Raw genomic sequence first — 13,888 nt, 5'->3', positions numbered from 1 at the left:
CAACATATTGTACCTATGCCTTTAACATAATTAGGAAGGAAAATATGTGGACGTCAGTGCTGATGCCTTACGAGCCGCACCGAACATTGGGCTGACAGCTTTGGGCTGTTGGCTCATTGGCTGTCAATCATTGGATATGTGTGGATCAAACTCCGGGAAGGGTACACTGTTAGTCCACGTTCTACGCATAATAGTATATTTCTAAGGGTTGTCAAGAATCTAAGTACTCTTTTAGCAGAACACAATAAATCTAAATATAATTATATCATTGATTCTCCAAAGAATAGGAGGCATGCATTTATGCACAATAATAATTTCCCATTAGTTAGATACATCTACCAAAGCATCATACAGTATATGTAACAATATTTAGCATCCATACCAGGGATATTCAACTAGATTGTTTGCAGGCAACATTTCCAGAGAGATAAGAACTGGGGCTTCGACTTCTCCCTTCTCTATTTTTCTTATTTTGTATATTCCAAAGAACCACTGCCTCTACAGTAGACATTTGATGTTGTTCTATTTAGTTAAAAGAGCACTCTGCTGTTTTTAAGGAACAACAAATTTGACTATCTCACAAGTTTTTTAACTGAACTTGCGGGCCACCAGTTGAATAGCCCAAATGATGAAATATGGAACTTTGAGGAACACTGCTCATATAATTAAAGGTGAACACTTGTCTATTGACTGCAACTGAAGTAAACAAGCGACAGCAGTAGCTTAGATACATTAATCACATTATAACTGTCAGAATAGAGAGAACTTAAAAAAGGATGTTCTAAGGTTAAAAAGTCAACGCAAGGATCTGCCAATGTGTTTACAGTGAGAATTATAGTGTTTTTAAGAATTTGCTGCAAATAAGTTTGTCTCTCAAGTATTGAACGGAATTCGGCAACCCCATATTGTGCCATTCCCCCGGGATTTGGTCCACGGGCTGCAAGTTGAATACACCGGCTTTATACAATTCCCTGTAAACTTGCATTAAATATAAAGTGGTTAGAGTCATCCTCACCAGTAATAATTCTCTATTTGCAGGGCTTTAGATCAACAATGTCTATTTTGCAGTTATTGAGCACATGATTTGTGGAGAGATCAAACTTCCAAATACCATTGCAATTAAAGTAATTTAACTTATACAGAGACTGGCAAACTGTCAATTCTGTTAAACTGTCCTACCTGCAGAGCTTCTTCTCCACAGGATACATACAAATGTGGGTCAACGCTGAGTGCTCCTTCTGGGCTTCCAGCTGCTGTCATCGCTTCCAATACATTGAAAGCTGACTGCAAAGCTCCACAATCTGATATACAAACAAAACATTGCAATAAACATTGCACAATGTATTTTCATTTTATCTAAGCCAGCTTGAACACAAACCGTGGTTCGCCTTGGCCTTGGCCAGGTATTTGATGACATCCAGGTCCATGTTAGATGCCTGAGTCTTTCTGCAGATTGCAGATCATTCACTAAGCAACACAAGAAACATACATTTTTTTTCTCCCTCTTAATATTTACTTTATTCGCCCCACAATAGCTGCTTTGAGCCACATTAACCAAAATATTGAGAATTAGTCTATTATAGATTAAATGACGTTGGCTTTGGAAAATGTTACTCGCTTTAATCATTATTATGGCTTGAAAGAAGAGTCGCTATCGTCATCTTTGTTTTGCCACCAGAGACCAATAATTAGCTGTTTTTGACTTAAATGAGAGTAACTGTCAGGACTAAGTATAAGGATTTGCCGCATTAAAAGTTACCTTAAGTTCCTTCACCCTTAAAAATACCGAAATTAGCATGTCGGTGTTTCTGAAGCTAAGCGCATTACACGTTACTGTTAACCTGCAAAGGATGTTTAGTTATATCCAGACAGTAAAACGCGACAAACTTACCATACCCGGAAAGAGAAGAAAGTACTCCCCTCGACGATAAAGGTTGTTGAATTGGTAATCATCTCGTTTTGTTTGTCAACGTTACCTAGCAACATCGCCCCACCTCAACATCCGCACTACGGCGACTAAGGAGGGACAAACATGCTGCAAAGTTCTCATGTCCTTTCATAGGCCATGTCCACACGAACACAGAGAGTTTCAAAAACACATATTTGGGGTTAAAACAATCTCCATCCACACAAGTGTAGTTTCAAAAGTGTCTATGTCCACACACAAACACATACACTTGCTGTCATGCACATTTTGTCCAATCAGAAGCCTGAAAAAAGCAGCAATTGCTGACTTGGTGGCATGCAGAGGTGGGTAGAGTAGCCAGAAATTGTACTCAAGGAAGAGTACTGTTACTTTAGAGATTTATTACTCAAGTAAAAGTAAGGAGTAGTCACCCAAATATTTACTTGAGTAAAAGTAAAAAGTATGTTGTGAAAAAACTACTCAAGTACTGAGTAACTGATGAGTAACATACACACACATATCATATATATACATATATACACACAAACACACATATATATATATATATATATATATATATATATATAAACACACACACACACACACACATATATATATATATATATATATATATATATATATATATATATATATACATACACACACATATATATATATATATATATATATATATATATATATATATATACATACACACATATATATATATATATATATATATATATATATATATATACACACACACACATATATATATATATATATATATATACACATATATATATATATACATACATTGATATATACAGTATATAATTTATATTTATTTATTTTGCCGTTTTTGTTTGCATGTTAAAGGTGTTTTAATGAATATACATGCATGTTTAACACATATAGATTCCTTTCTTTCATGAAGACAAGAATATAAATTGGTGTGTTACCTGATTCTGATGACTTGCATTGATTGGAATCAGACAGCAGTGCTGATAACGTCCACGTTTTCAAATAGAGGAGAAAAAAAGTTCCTCCTTTCTGTCTAATACCACATGAAAGTGGTTGGTTTTTGGCATCTTATTTGTCCAGCTTCCATATTCGTTTTTATACACTTTACAAGAAATACATTGGCGGCAAACTCCGTAGCTTGCTAGCTTGTTTGCGCTGGCTTTCGGAGACTCTTATTTTGAAAGCGCAGGCGCGATGGAGCGGCACTTTTATTGTGAAGACAGGAACTGTGCAGTCAGTCTTTAGGCTTTTGACGGGATGTACGGTTGAAATGGAAAAGGGTCTTTTTTCCTTCACACTTTTGATTGATTGGAACTTTTATTAGTAAAGTTAAAGTTAAAGTACCAATGATTGTCACACACACACTAGGTGTAGCGAAATTATTCTCTGCATTTGACCCATCACCCTTGATCACCCCCTGGGAGGTGAGGGGAGCAGTAGATTGCACAGTACAGTACATATTCCGTACAAATGACCACTAAATGGTAACACCCCAATAAGTTTTTCAACTTGTTTAAGTCAGGTCATGTGACCACCTGGCTCTGTTTGATTGGTCCAACGTCACCAGTGACTGCATCTGATTGGTGGAACGGAGTGAACGTCACCAGTGACTGTATTTGTTGAAACGCAGGCACTATGAAGGTCTGTCTGACAGACCAAAACAAACAAAGCGTGCATTAACAGATCGATCAAAATTAGTAGCGAGTAGCGAGCTGAATGTAGATAAAAGTAGCGGAGTAAAAGTAGCGTTTCTTCTCTATAAATATACTCAAGTAAAAGTAAAAGTATGTTGCATTAAAACTACTCTTAGAAGTACAATTTATCCCAAAAGTTACTCAAGTAGATGTAACGGAGTAAATGTAGCGCGTTACTACCCACCTCTGGTCGCATGACACTTACTATTATGTTTATTTTGATCAATTTTGGACGTACAATGACTTGTACATTATATTTAAAACTAGCCTGCACGTTCACAGAGCCCTGGGAACATTAGTAAAGAGCGAATGCACGCCTGTGCTGCTGAAACCCAACACTCATAGAATTATAACATGTTCAGCAAAACAGTGAAGTGTACATTATTTCTAAAATCAGCACGCACTAACGAGCCAAAGAAACCATTCTGCATGCTTAAAGGAATTATAAAGCATATAATCATGGATATAGTCCATCCATCCATTTTCTACCGCTTGTCCCTTTCGGGGTCGCGGGGGGTCGCTGAAGCCCATCTCAGCTGCATTCGGGCAGTAGGTGGGGTACACCCTGGATAAGTCGCCACCTCATCGCAGATCATGGATATAGTGATATATTACATGTGTAATGAAGTGTATATTGTCTTTAACATCTGTACACACTACAAGGAGGAGGCTACATTATGTTTTATTTTTAGTTGCTTGGTTGTGCTCCATCTACAAAAATGGAAGCAAGACACATAAGTTAACTTCATGATTTGTCATTAAACAAGGACTAAAAACATAAGATAATCTTGCACCTTTCTTGTGACACAGCAAAAAGTCTTGCTTGTCAAAGTTGTCCCATCAGGTGGAGGTTCCACAGCGATCGTATCCAAAACAGCTGACTGTCATTTGCATGAGTGTCACAAAGCCCATTTTGATGTGTTTTTTTTAATTAATTTTGAGTGAAAAGAGCAGCATGTTTACGTTCAACCATAGAGTAAGTCCTCTTATAGTGTGTTTAAAGGCAGCAAGGCAGTATTGTTGAGCTTGGAAATGACAGCGCACAACCGTGACGTCATCACAAGTCTCCGTTTGTGCCGTGTACACGCATACGCTAAGCGGAGAGTTTTGGAACTCTACACTTTGGCCAGCATTTGTAAAAGTCTGCGTTTTTAATAACAAAAGTATGCGTCTGCGTGTGGACAAGAGGCCTAAACACAGATATAAGTATGCGTTTATTAGGTATCTGTGTTCGTGTGGACATGGCCTTAGTCTCGCCTCAGAATAAGAAGGTTTGTACCGTCAAACTGGGACACTTGCGCTTTGATCGACGTGACAAAATGGGAAGCATGTCTTGTAAATGTCTATAAATGTAGACAAAATGTAAACACCATCTACCGTCGGTAGTAGAAAAAAACTATCTCCATTCACCCTGACTTACTTTACAACTTGAAATTACTCAGGTATTATGCTGTAATAATAATAATAATAATCCATCCATCCATTTTCTACCGCTTGTCCCTTTTTGGGGTCGCGGAGGGTTCTGGAGCCTATCTCAGCTCTATTCGGGCGGAAGGCGGGGTACACCCTGGACAAGTCGCCACCTCATCGCAGGGCCAACACAGATAGACAGACAACATTCACACTCACATTCACACACTAGGGACAATTTTTTTTTTTTTTTTTAGTGTTGCCAATCAACCTATCTCCAGGTGCATGTCTTTGGAGGTGGGAGGAAGCCGGATTACCCGGAGGGAACCCACGCAGTAACGGGGAGAACATGCAAACTCCACACAGAAAGATCGAACTCAGGACTACTTAGGACCTTCGTATTGTGAGGCACAAGCACTAACCCCTGTTTCACCGTGCTGCCCTAATAATAATAATAATACAATGCAAAAACTGTGCTTGTGCTCACGAAGGAAATGCCTTTTGTACTTTGATATATTACATTACATTTGGGGTCTGACCTACTAAATATTTGCATGTATCAAAGCACATGCAAACTAAAAACATTTAAAACATACATACATTTATAAATAAATAAAAATTAAAAAAATAGAAAAATAAATCACATGCACTATATACAACACACAAAGATGATCTACTAAGCTTGTGCAAAGAGGATTGTGTCTCAATTTAGCATGTCTGTCTTCATAATCATGCAGAATATACGCTGATTATCAGAACACCCTGGGTGGCAAACATAATCATTTAGCACACGCAATGTGATTTATCAAGGCAAAAAAATGTTGACATCTATATTTAGCACATCTGTTTTGTGTGTGTAAACTGGCACAGTTGCACACACATGGCCTTACCGGTCAGAAGGAGGCAATCACTGTAATATAACAGACAATAAACTGAGACTTAGACTTAGACTTCCTTTTATTGTCATTCTAATTTGAACTTTACAGTACAGATAAGAATACAATTCCGTTGCATTAGCTCGTTGTAGTGCAGATTAAAAGAGCAAGGTGCAGATATAAATAAATAGATTACTGTACAGATAAATATATTGCACTTTTGCATATGCATCAACGTTTATGGATGTATGTTATATTGTCCTTATATTCCAGCGATTTAATCCATTTTTGGGGGGAATTGTGAGGATTATTATGATGCATTCAAGAGTCTTATGGCCTGAAGGAAGAAGCTGTTACAGAACCTCCAGGTTCCGCTAGGGAGACTGCGGAACCTCTTTCTAGAGTCCAGCAGTGAAAACAGTCCTTGGTGGGGTTGGGGGTGGGATGAGTCTCTACAGATTTTCTGAGCCAAGGTCAGGCAGTGGCTTTTTGCGATTTCTCGGATAGGAGTCCTGATGATCTTTTCCGCCGTCCTCACCACTCTCTGCAGAGACTTCCAGTCTGAGGCATTGCAGGCTCCAGTCCAGACAGAGATGCAGTTGGTCAGTAGGCTCTCTATAGTGCCTCTGTAGAATGTGGTGAGAATGGGGGTAGGGAGCTGTGCTCTTTTCATACGACGCAAAAAGCGCATGCGCTGCTGAGCTCTTTTTACAAGAGCTCCGGTGTGTAGGGACCAGGTCATATTGTCAGTTATCTGCACCCCCACAGAGACTCTGAAGATCGTGTCTCAAGGGCTGATTTGGAGACACAATATATGAAGATTGAACGCCATTAAAAATATTAGAGATATATTATTAATATATTTCCGTTTCCTATTCGAAAAAAAACTTTTTGGAACATACATTTTCTTGCCTCCAGATCATTGTATTGCTCCATTGCAAGCTTTTGACAACAAACTTAGTCACTGCTCGCAGACATTCAACTATCGTAGCCTGAGTGTACTCTTTTCTGCCGCGGTGAATGGAGAGTGGTCCAGTGGATGTGAAATGTAGTGAGTACTGCCCGCCTCAGAGCCAGTCAGAATCTGTCTCTCATCATGCTCATCTAAATGAGAAAGCGCACATTTAAATTTATCAGGTAATGGCGCTAACATTATAGGCAGTGTTAGTTAGGCAGTTACTGTCATCTGCCGCAAATAGCTACCTATTTGCGTTAGAGGAGAATAACTGACACTGGGATGAAATCGCAGCGGTTCAAAAACACAAAATTAGTTTATAGTTATTGCATGCTGTGTGTTCTAATGTTTCAGCATTTTGCTCCTCCTATGCAGTCTTTATTAGTAACCCCCCTCCTACCTCTAAGTAAAGAGTTCTAGACTTTGATGGCATGAGGACAAATTAGTTCTTAAATCTGTTTGTACTGCATCTGGAGAGGAGCATCCTGTCACTGAACAGGCTTTTCTCTATGAGGGGCCTTTAGGGACATTATTCAGAATTACCTCTTACATACACTACTGAAATGCTCTTACATAAACAACTGAAAAATGGTTCTCTCACACACAGTAATGACATGCTCTTACATACACTACTGAAATGCTCTTACATAAACAACTGAAAAATGGTTCTCTCACACACAGTAATGACATGCTCTTACATACACTACTGAAACGCTCTCACACAAACAACTGCATTTTTTTTCTTCACACGCACACTACTGAAAAGCTTTCACACAAACTGATTTTTTTTTCTCACACACTAATAAAAACGCTCTCATGCACAATACTTAAACACTCACACACAGACACTACTGAAACACTCTCACACCCACTACTGAAATGCTCTCACACACTACTGAAATGGTCTCATACACACTTCTGAAATGCTCTCATACACACTACTAAAACGCTCTTATACACAGTGCTGAAAAACTCTCAAATACACGACTGAAACACTCTCATACACACAAATGAAATGCTCTTATACATACACAAGTGAAAAAGTCATTTACACACTACTGAAACTGAGAGTGTTTTATTAATGTGCGTCAGAGAAAACATTTCTGTTGTTTGTGTGAGAGTGTTTCAGTACTGTCTGTGAAAGAAAATGTTTTCAGTTGTTTATGTCATAGTGTTTCAGTCGTGTGTATGTCAGGATTTCACTTAAAACGAAAGGCATTTCAGTTAAAATGGAAGGCATTACAGGTAAACAGGAGGGCCTTCCGATCAACAAAAATGCCTGCCCCTTTTCAGTCACAATAATGTCTGCCCAACTGCCGGCAAGTAGCCTAACCGAGGCAGCAGCTCTGTTTCACAGTTTACTGGCTTTAGCGGAGAAGATGAGAACATTGTCAAATGCGACAACAGTCGGCTGATGCCTGACTGTTGCACCTCCAAGCCGCAAAACCATGAGCGGTCAAAGAGCGTCACCTTTCCCCTCTCAACAACAAAGTAGCATGGTCTCGCCTACTGCAGCTCCAGCTTGGAGAGTGTGTGCAGTGCAGCGTTATCAAGTGCAACGCTTCAGCTCATGGACATCAAGCACGAGGAGGAAAAGATAATTAGAAATTATTTCTTTCTACATGATTGTTTAATCCAACAAACCGTAATGCAAAGCAACATGTCATGGTTGTGAGCTAAACAGTGAGCCATTTGTGCCCCCACTTCAAACAAGCTACGAATACAGAGTTTCCGCGGGTCTTAAGAGTCTTAGATCTACTGCAAACTTGGCGTATGTCCTGCGGGGGGCCTGGAAAAGTACACTGTCAAATTAGATAGTATTGTTTGTAGTGTTGTAGCGGTGGTGCTCTGGTAACATGACGGAATGTGAATCAAATGGTAGCACATTAGGAGCTAATCAAATCAGTTGTTCTTTACCTGGTGTGAAAAATCGGATAATGAAACAAATCTTACAATAAATAGATTTGGGTCAGTTTGGAGAAGCAGCAGGAGCACCACTGCAGTAAGCTAAGCTGCTGTGTGAGAGGGCAGCTGCAGTTTAACATGTCCATCCGTTGAAATGTAACTAAAAGATGAGCATTTTGAATGTGTACTTACTGTATCAATCAATAAGTCAATCAATCAAAATGTGTTTATATTGCCCTTAATCATAATTGCCTCAAAAGGGCTTCACAAACCACAACGACATCCTCCGATCTGAACCCATATATATCGCTGTCCCAAGCCTAACATCTATTTACTTAATGTTTTTTCATCCCTTCTATTATGTTAGATGTCATTTCTGCAGTGCTGTTGTGCCAAGCATAATCTAATTTTGTTATTTGGCCATATAGGTTGTTTACTTGAACAGTGTCAGGTTGCCATGTCTTAAAACTAACTTTACTGATTGTTGTTACTGTTGTCTGTGGTTATAATCTGCAAATCATATGTTATTTTCTGCCCCACACTGAAGCAATAATACACTGCATATTACCGCTGTGATGACATAAATCCTTCATCAGCATTTAAAGTTAAAAGTCAAATACTTTAGTAAAAAATACTGATTATACATTAAAAGTATGTATGCCCCCTTTTCGCGTTTTTTGCTAATTGTTCATATTTATCTCAGAATAAAGGAATGACTGTTTATTTTATATTCCCTTGTTACATAACATTTGTGTCACTCAGAAACACCAGTCTTATTTTAAGGTGGCTGCTGAACTCTGACCTTTGGATTGACACCTCAGTTGACAAATGATGAGCTTCCATGCCTGTCCACAGCCTACAATAGCTAATGTGTCTTTAAAGGGAATAACAGAATATGCGCTTTCACGGTAGATTTGTGGCTCAGAGAGAAACGCATAAATGAAGATGTTTGGGGGACTGGAAGTGATAAAATATGTCCAAATGAACATATTTGACGGAAATAAAAATATTAGTGGATAAAATAAAACAGATATTGATAACCACTGCCCATTGTGGGGTGAGTATTGTGTATTGCATTTAGTATTAGTATTATGTTTTGCATTTCCTATAGCAGTATTGCTGTTACATCCTTATTTCAGAGTCAGGACACAGCAGCATGACCATTTCAACAAGGACGGAATAAAGAGGCAGAAGTTGGCTTACAAACATAACTTTTCTCCACACAAATATATTTTTTGGAATAATCAATATATTTCACATAGAAACAAGACCTTGTTCCACAAACAGTGTGTAGAAAATAATATATTTTGTTCTCTTTTATATGACAGAAATCGAATTTCATTTAAAACAAATGTATTTGTTGAAAAATATAATATTGGCACGGATCCTATTGATAATGGAAGACTGATACATAGCATTCCAGTCCAGCTTCTTCAGCTCTTTAAGTCTTCTCTCTGGGATAAACAGATGGAGTAATTTTTTCCAAGCTTAATGATAGCTGGAAGAAACTTATTGCATCATAAATGTAACAATACACATGGGGACACAATTAATTCAGAAATAACTTGTCCCCCAAAAGGTGTTGCGTTCTGTAGAAACTCCTTCCCTTATATTAATTTAAAAAAATGGACTAAGCATAACAGATTGTTTAATACTAAATCTGTTATGGATCAAACTACTGCTGTTTCTCTTCCTGCTGTACGTCCTGACAAGCGCACCACGCCCACAGACGCATTCCCTCCGCTGCGGGCGCGCCTCCTCGCGCCTGCTGCCAATCTGTAATCTACACACCTGCCCGTGATGAGCGATCTGCCTTCAAGAGCCAACACAACCTGAGATCCGACGCCAGAATGTAGCTTCTCGTACCCAGTACAGTAAGCCCACACGTATCTCGCTCACCCACTTGTGCATTTTCTCTCCCTGTGCTTCCTCCCCGTCGTTCTCATCGTCTCTTGTGTTGTCGTTCTCCAGCTCCCCGTCATCCTTCCTCGTCGTCAAGCTGTGTGTCTTGTCACATTGGACCTCCCTGTGGATCCCCCCTTGCCTTCCTGGATTTCGACCTCACGCCTGCCCACTTACTACGACGCCGCGCTCCTGTCCTCGACCATCCGCCTGTCCTCCAACACTCGAGCCTGCCTTGCCCTTATTTGGACTTCCGCCTGGATCAACACGCACTCTCGACACCCTCTGGCAACCATACTCAGATAAGTTCCACATTTAGTCACACTTCATCTCTTTGGTTTAATTACACATCTCATTCACACACCAAGCTGTCAATAAAACACGCTGACAGCTAAACGACGTCATCGTCTCCCTGTCGTCTTCTTCTCTCGCTATCACGTCACAGTACGTTCTGGCCATGTCAGAACCAGACGGCAAAGACATGACGCGTACCCCGCTCACTTCCAGAACCTCCCCTGTATCCAACATCACAGGCGTGCACTCGGCACTCCAGCAGCACCAAGAGCGTTTTTGTGTACTAGAAAACAAGTTAGATGCTGCTTTTGCTGACATTTTAGCTCGACTTGAATTGATTTCCCCAGGCTCTTCTGCTCCATCGGCGCCCGAGCAAGCCGCCTCTGCCGCTGCAGCCCCCATACTGCCCCCTGCTTCCTGCGAGCCGAAGATCGCTAGTCCCAGAGCCTTCGAAGGGAATTTTGAACTTTGCCGTGGCTTCTTGGTCCAATGTGACATGGTTTTTCGTCACCAGCCCTCTCGTTACACTTCTGACGGAGCCAAAATAGCCTTTATTTTTTCTTTATTATCAGGAAGGGCCCTCCAGTGGGCCACGGCAGCAGTTGACCACAACATTGGCCTCAGCACTAACTTTGCCGCGTTTCGCTCTGAGTTCCAGGCAGTTTTTGATCACCCCACGGATGGAGGAGACGCCGCCTCACGTCTTCACTCCCTCCAGCAAGGTTCTCGGTCTGTTGCAGACTACACCCTCGAGTTCCGCACCCTGGCCGCTGACAGTGGGTGGGATAATAAGGCCTTGTTGAGCGCTTACCGTCGGGGCCTCTCCGACGAAATCAAGGACGGATTGTTGCGAGACCGCCCGGCCACCTACCATGACCTCATCCAGTTGGCCCTGCTCATGGACCAGAGGCTAAAGGAACGGGCAGCGGAACGAAGACTCGCAGCCCGCGAGAGGACCAGACGACCGGCGTGGGAGAATCGGACCGCGTCCTATTCCCCTACTGCTCCCAGATATCGGGCTGAAGGCGCCCCCTTGGTGGACCAGTCTGGGTTTCTTCCCGCACCTTCCATTGGGGTGGAACCCATGCAGTTGGGCAGAACTCGACTTGCCACGGAGGAACGGGAGAGGAGGTTCCGGCTGCGCCTCTGCCTCTACTGTGGTTGTGCGGGTCACATGATCCAGACCTGCCCCACACGACCAAAAGATCAGGCTCACTAGTAAGGGGAGTACTAGTGAGCCATACCACCTTCCCCCAGGGTCGCAGTGACCCTGGCAGTCTCTTCCCTGCTACTTTATCTTGGGAGTCAAAGAGTCTGAGGGTGGGAGCATATTTGGACTCAGGTGCAGATGAGAGCTTCCTGGACCATGATTTTGCCTGTCAAGCCGGGATTGAACTTCTTCCCCTGGAGAAGTCCTTACCAGCTCAGGCCTTGGATGGACACCCCTTGGGACCCATCACCCACCGTACAGCACTGGTCACACTAACCCTGTCAGGTAACCACACAGAACAAATCAGTTTTTTGATCCTCAAATGCCCCCGTAGCTCCTCTTGTCCTCGGCCGCTCATGGCTTCGCCAGCACGACCCCCATATTTCCTGGGTCTCAGGGAGAATCTTGGCCTGGAGCACGGCATGCCATGCTAACTGCCTAAAGGCAGCAGCCCCCGTCTCGGAGAACCCCAAGCCCGAGTCATCCCCTTCCGACCTGTCCGGGGTTCCTGCTGTCTACCATGATCTTGCAGCCGTATTCAGTAAGGCCCGGGCACTATCCCTACCCCCGCACAGACCGTACGACTGTGCCATCGATCTCGTACCCGACGCAGTACTCCCTTCTAGCCGCCTGTACAACCTGTCCATACCAGAGAAGAAGGCCATGTCTGACTATATCACGGACTCACTCGCTTCAGGAATCATCACTCCCTCCAAGTCACCAGTAGCCGCTGGATTTTTCTTTGTCGGCAAGAAGGATGGCTCCCTACGCCCTTGCATCGATTACCGAAGACTCAACACCATCACAGTCAAGAACAGGTACCCTCTTCCACTCATGAGCTCCTCCTTCGAACCTCTGGCCCCTGCAACAGTCTTCACCAAACTTGACCTCCGCAATGCTTACCATCTCGTCCGCATTAGGAAGGGGGACGAGTGGAAGACAGCCTTTAACACACACCTAGGCCATTTCGAGTATCGGGTCATGCCCTTCGGCCTGACCAACGCCCCAGCCGTCTTCCAAGCTCTGGTCAATGATGTTTTAAGAGACATGCTCGAGAAATTTGTTGTTGTTTACCTGGACGATATTCTGATCTTCTCTCACAACAGGCAGGAACATCAGCAGCACATCCGTCTGGTTCTACAGCGCCTCCTGGAGAACCGCTTGTTCATCAAGGCAGAGAAATGTGAGTTCCATTCTTCTTCCGTAAACTTCCTGGGCCACATCATCGAAAGGGGTAACATCCGAGCCGACCCCAAGAAGGTCAAGGCAGTGGTGGAGTGGCCTCAACCAACCTCTCGTACTGAACTGAGGAGATTCCTAGGCTTTGCTGGATTTTACCGTCGATTCATACTCAACTTCAGTAAGGTAGCTGCACCTCTCCACGCACTTACATCTACACTTACTGCTTTTGTTTGGAACAAGGAGGCAGACATGGCGTTCCAGAGACTCAAGAGGAGCTTCAGTTCCGCCCCCGTTCTCGTACACCCTGACCCGGACGTGCCGTTCACGGTTGAAGTGGACGCTTCTGACTCTGGGATTGGGGCAGTTTTGTCCCAACGTTCCAGTGGGAATAATGTGTTGCACCCGTGTGCATTTTTTTCTAGACGCCTCTCTCCAGCCGAGAGGAACTACGATGCAGGGAACCGAGAACTGTTGGCAGTCCACGATGCACTGGTTGAATGGAGACACTGGTTGGAGGGGTCCAAGCATCCG

At 42.5% G+C, this 13,888-nt stretch overlaps 1 protein-coding gene across 9 annotated transcripts in view; it reads right to left on the bottom strand.

The window, feature by feature from the left end:
• The window catches only part of cfap46 (cilia and flagella associated protein 46), a 130,722-nt gene extending 119,678 nt beyond the window's left edge, over nt 1–11,044 (bottom strand). For 2 of the 9 annotated variants that reach the window (XM_061962653.2, XM_061962688.2), the window contains exons 1-3: nt 1,892–2,188; nt 1,379–1,467; nt 1,180–1,301 (exon numbers count right to left, since the gene is read on the bottom strand). In XM_061962653.2, coding sequence (XP_061818637.1) covers nt 1,180–1,301; nt 1,379–1,427 — 171 coding nt within the window. In that variant the 5' untranslated portion in view covers nt 1,428–1,467; nt 1,892–2,188. Of the gene's footprint in view, nt 1–1,179; nt 1,302–1,378; nt 1,468–1,891; nt 2,199–10,668 lie in introns of those variants that run through there. The other 7 variants (XM_061962711.1, XM_061962695.1, XR_009815447.2 and 4 more) reach the window with 6 other exon arrangements.
• Nucleotides 11,045–13,888: the final 2,844 nt, after the last annotated feature.

This window comes from Nerophis lumbriciformis, linkage group LG02 (assembly GCF_033978685.3).
Source record: "Nerophis lumbriciformis linkage group LG02, RoL_Nlum_v2.1, whole genome shotgun sequence".
NCBI classification, from domain to species: Eukaryota; Metazoa; Chordata; class Actinopteri; order Syngnathiformes; family Syngnathidae; genus Nerophis; species Nerophis lumbriciformis.
The sequence above is the reverse complement of the archived record's forward strand: the minus strand, read 5'-3'. Positions and strand labels throughout refer to the sequence as shown.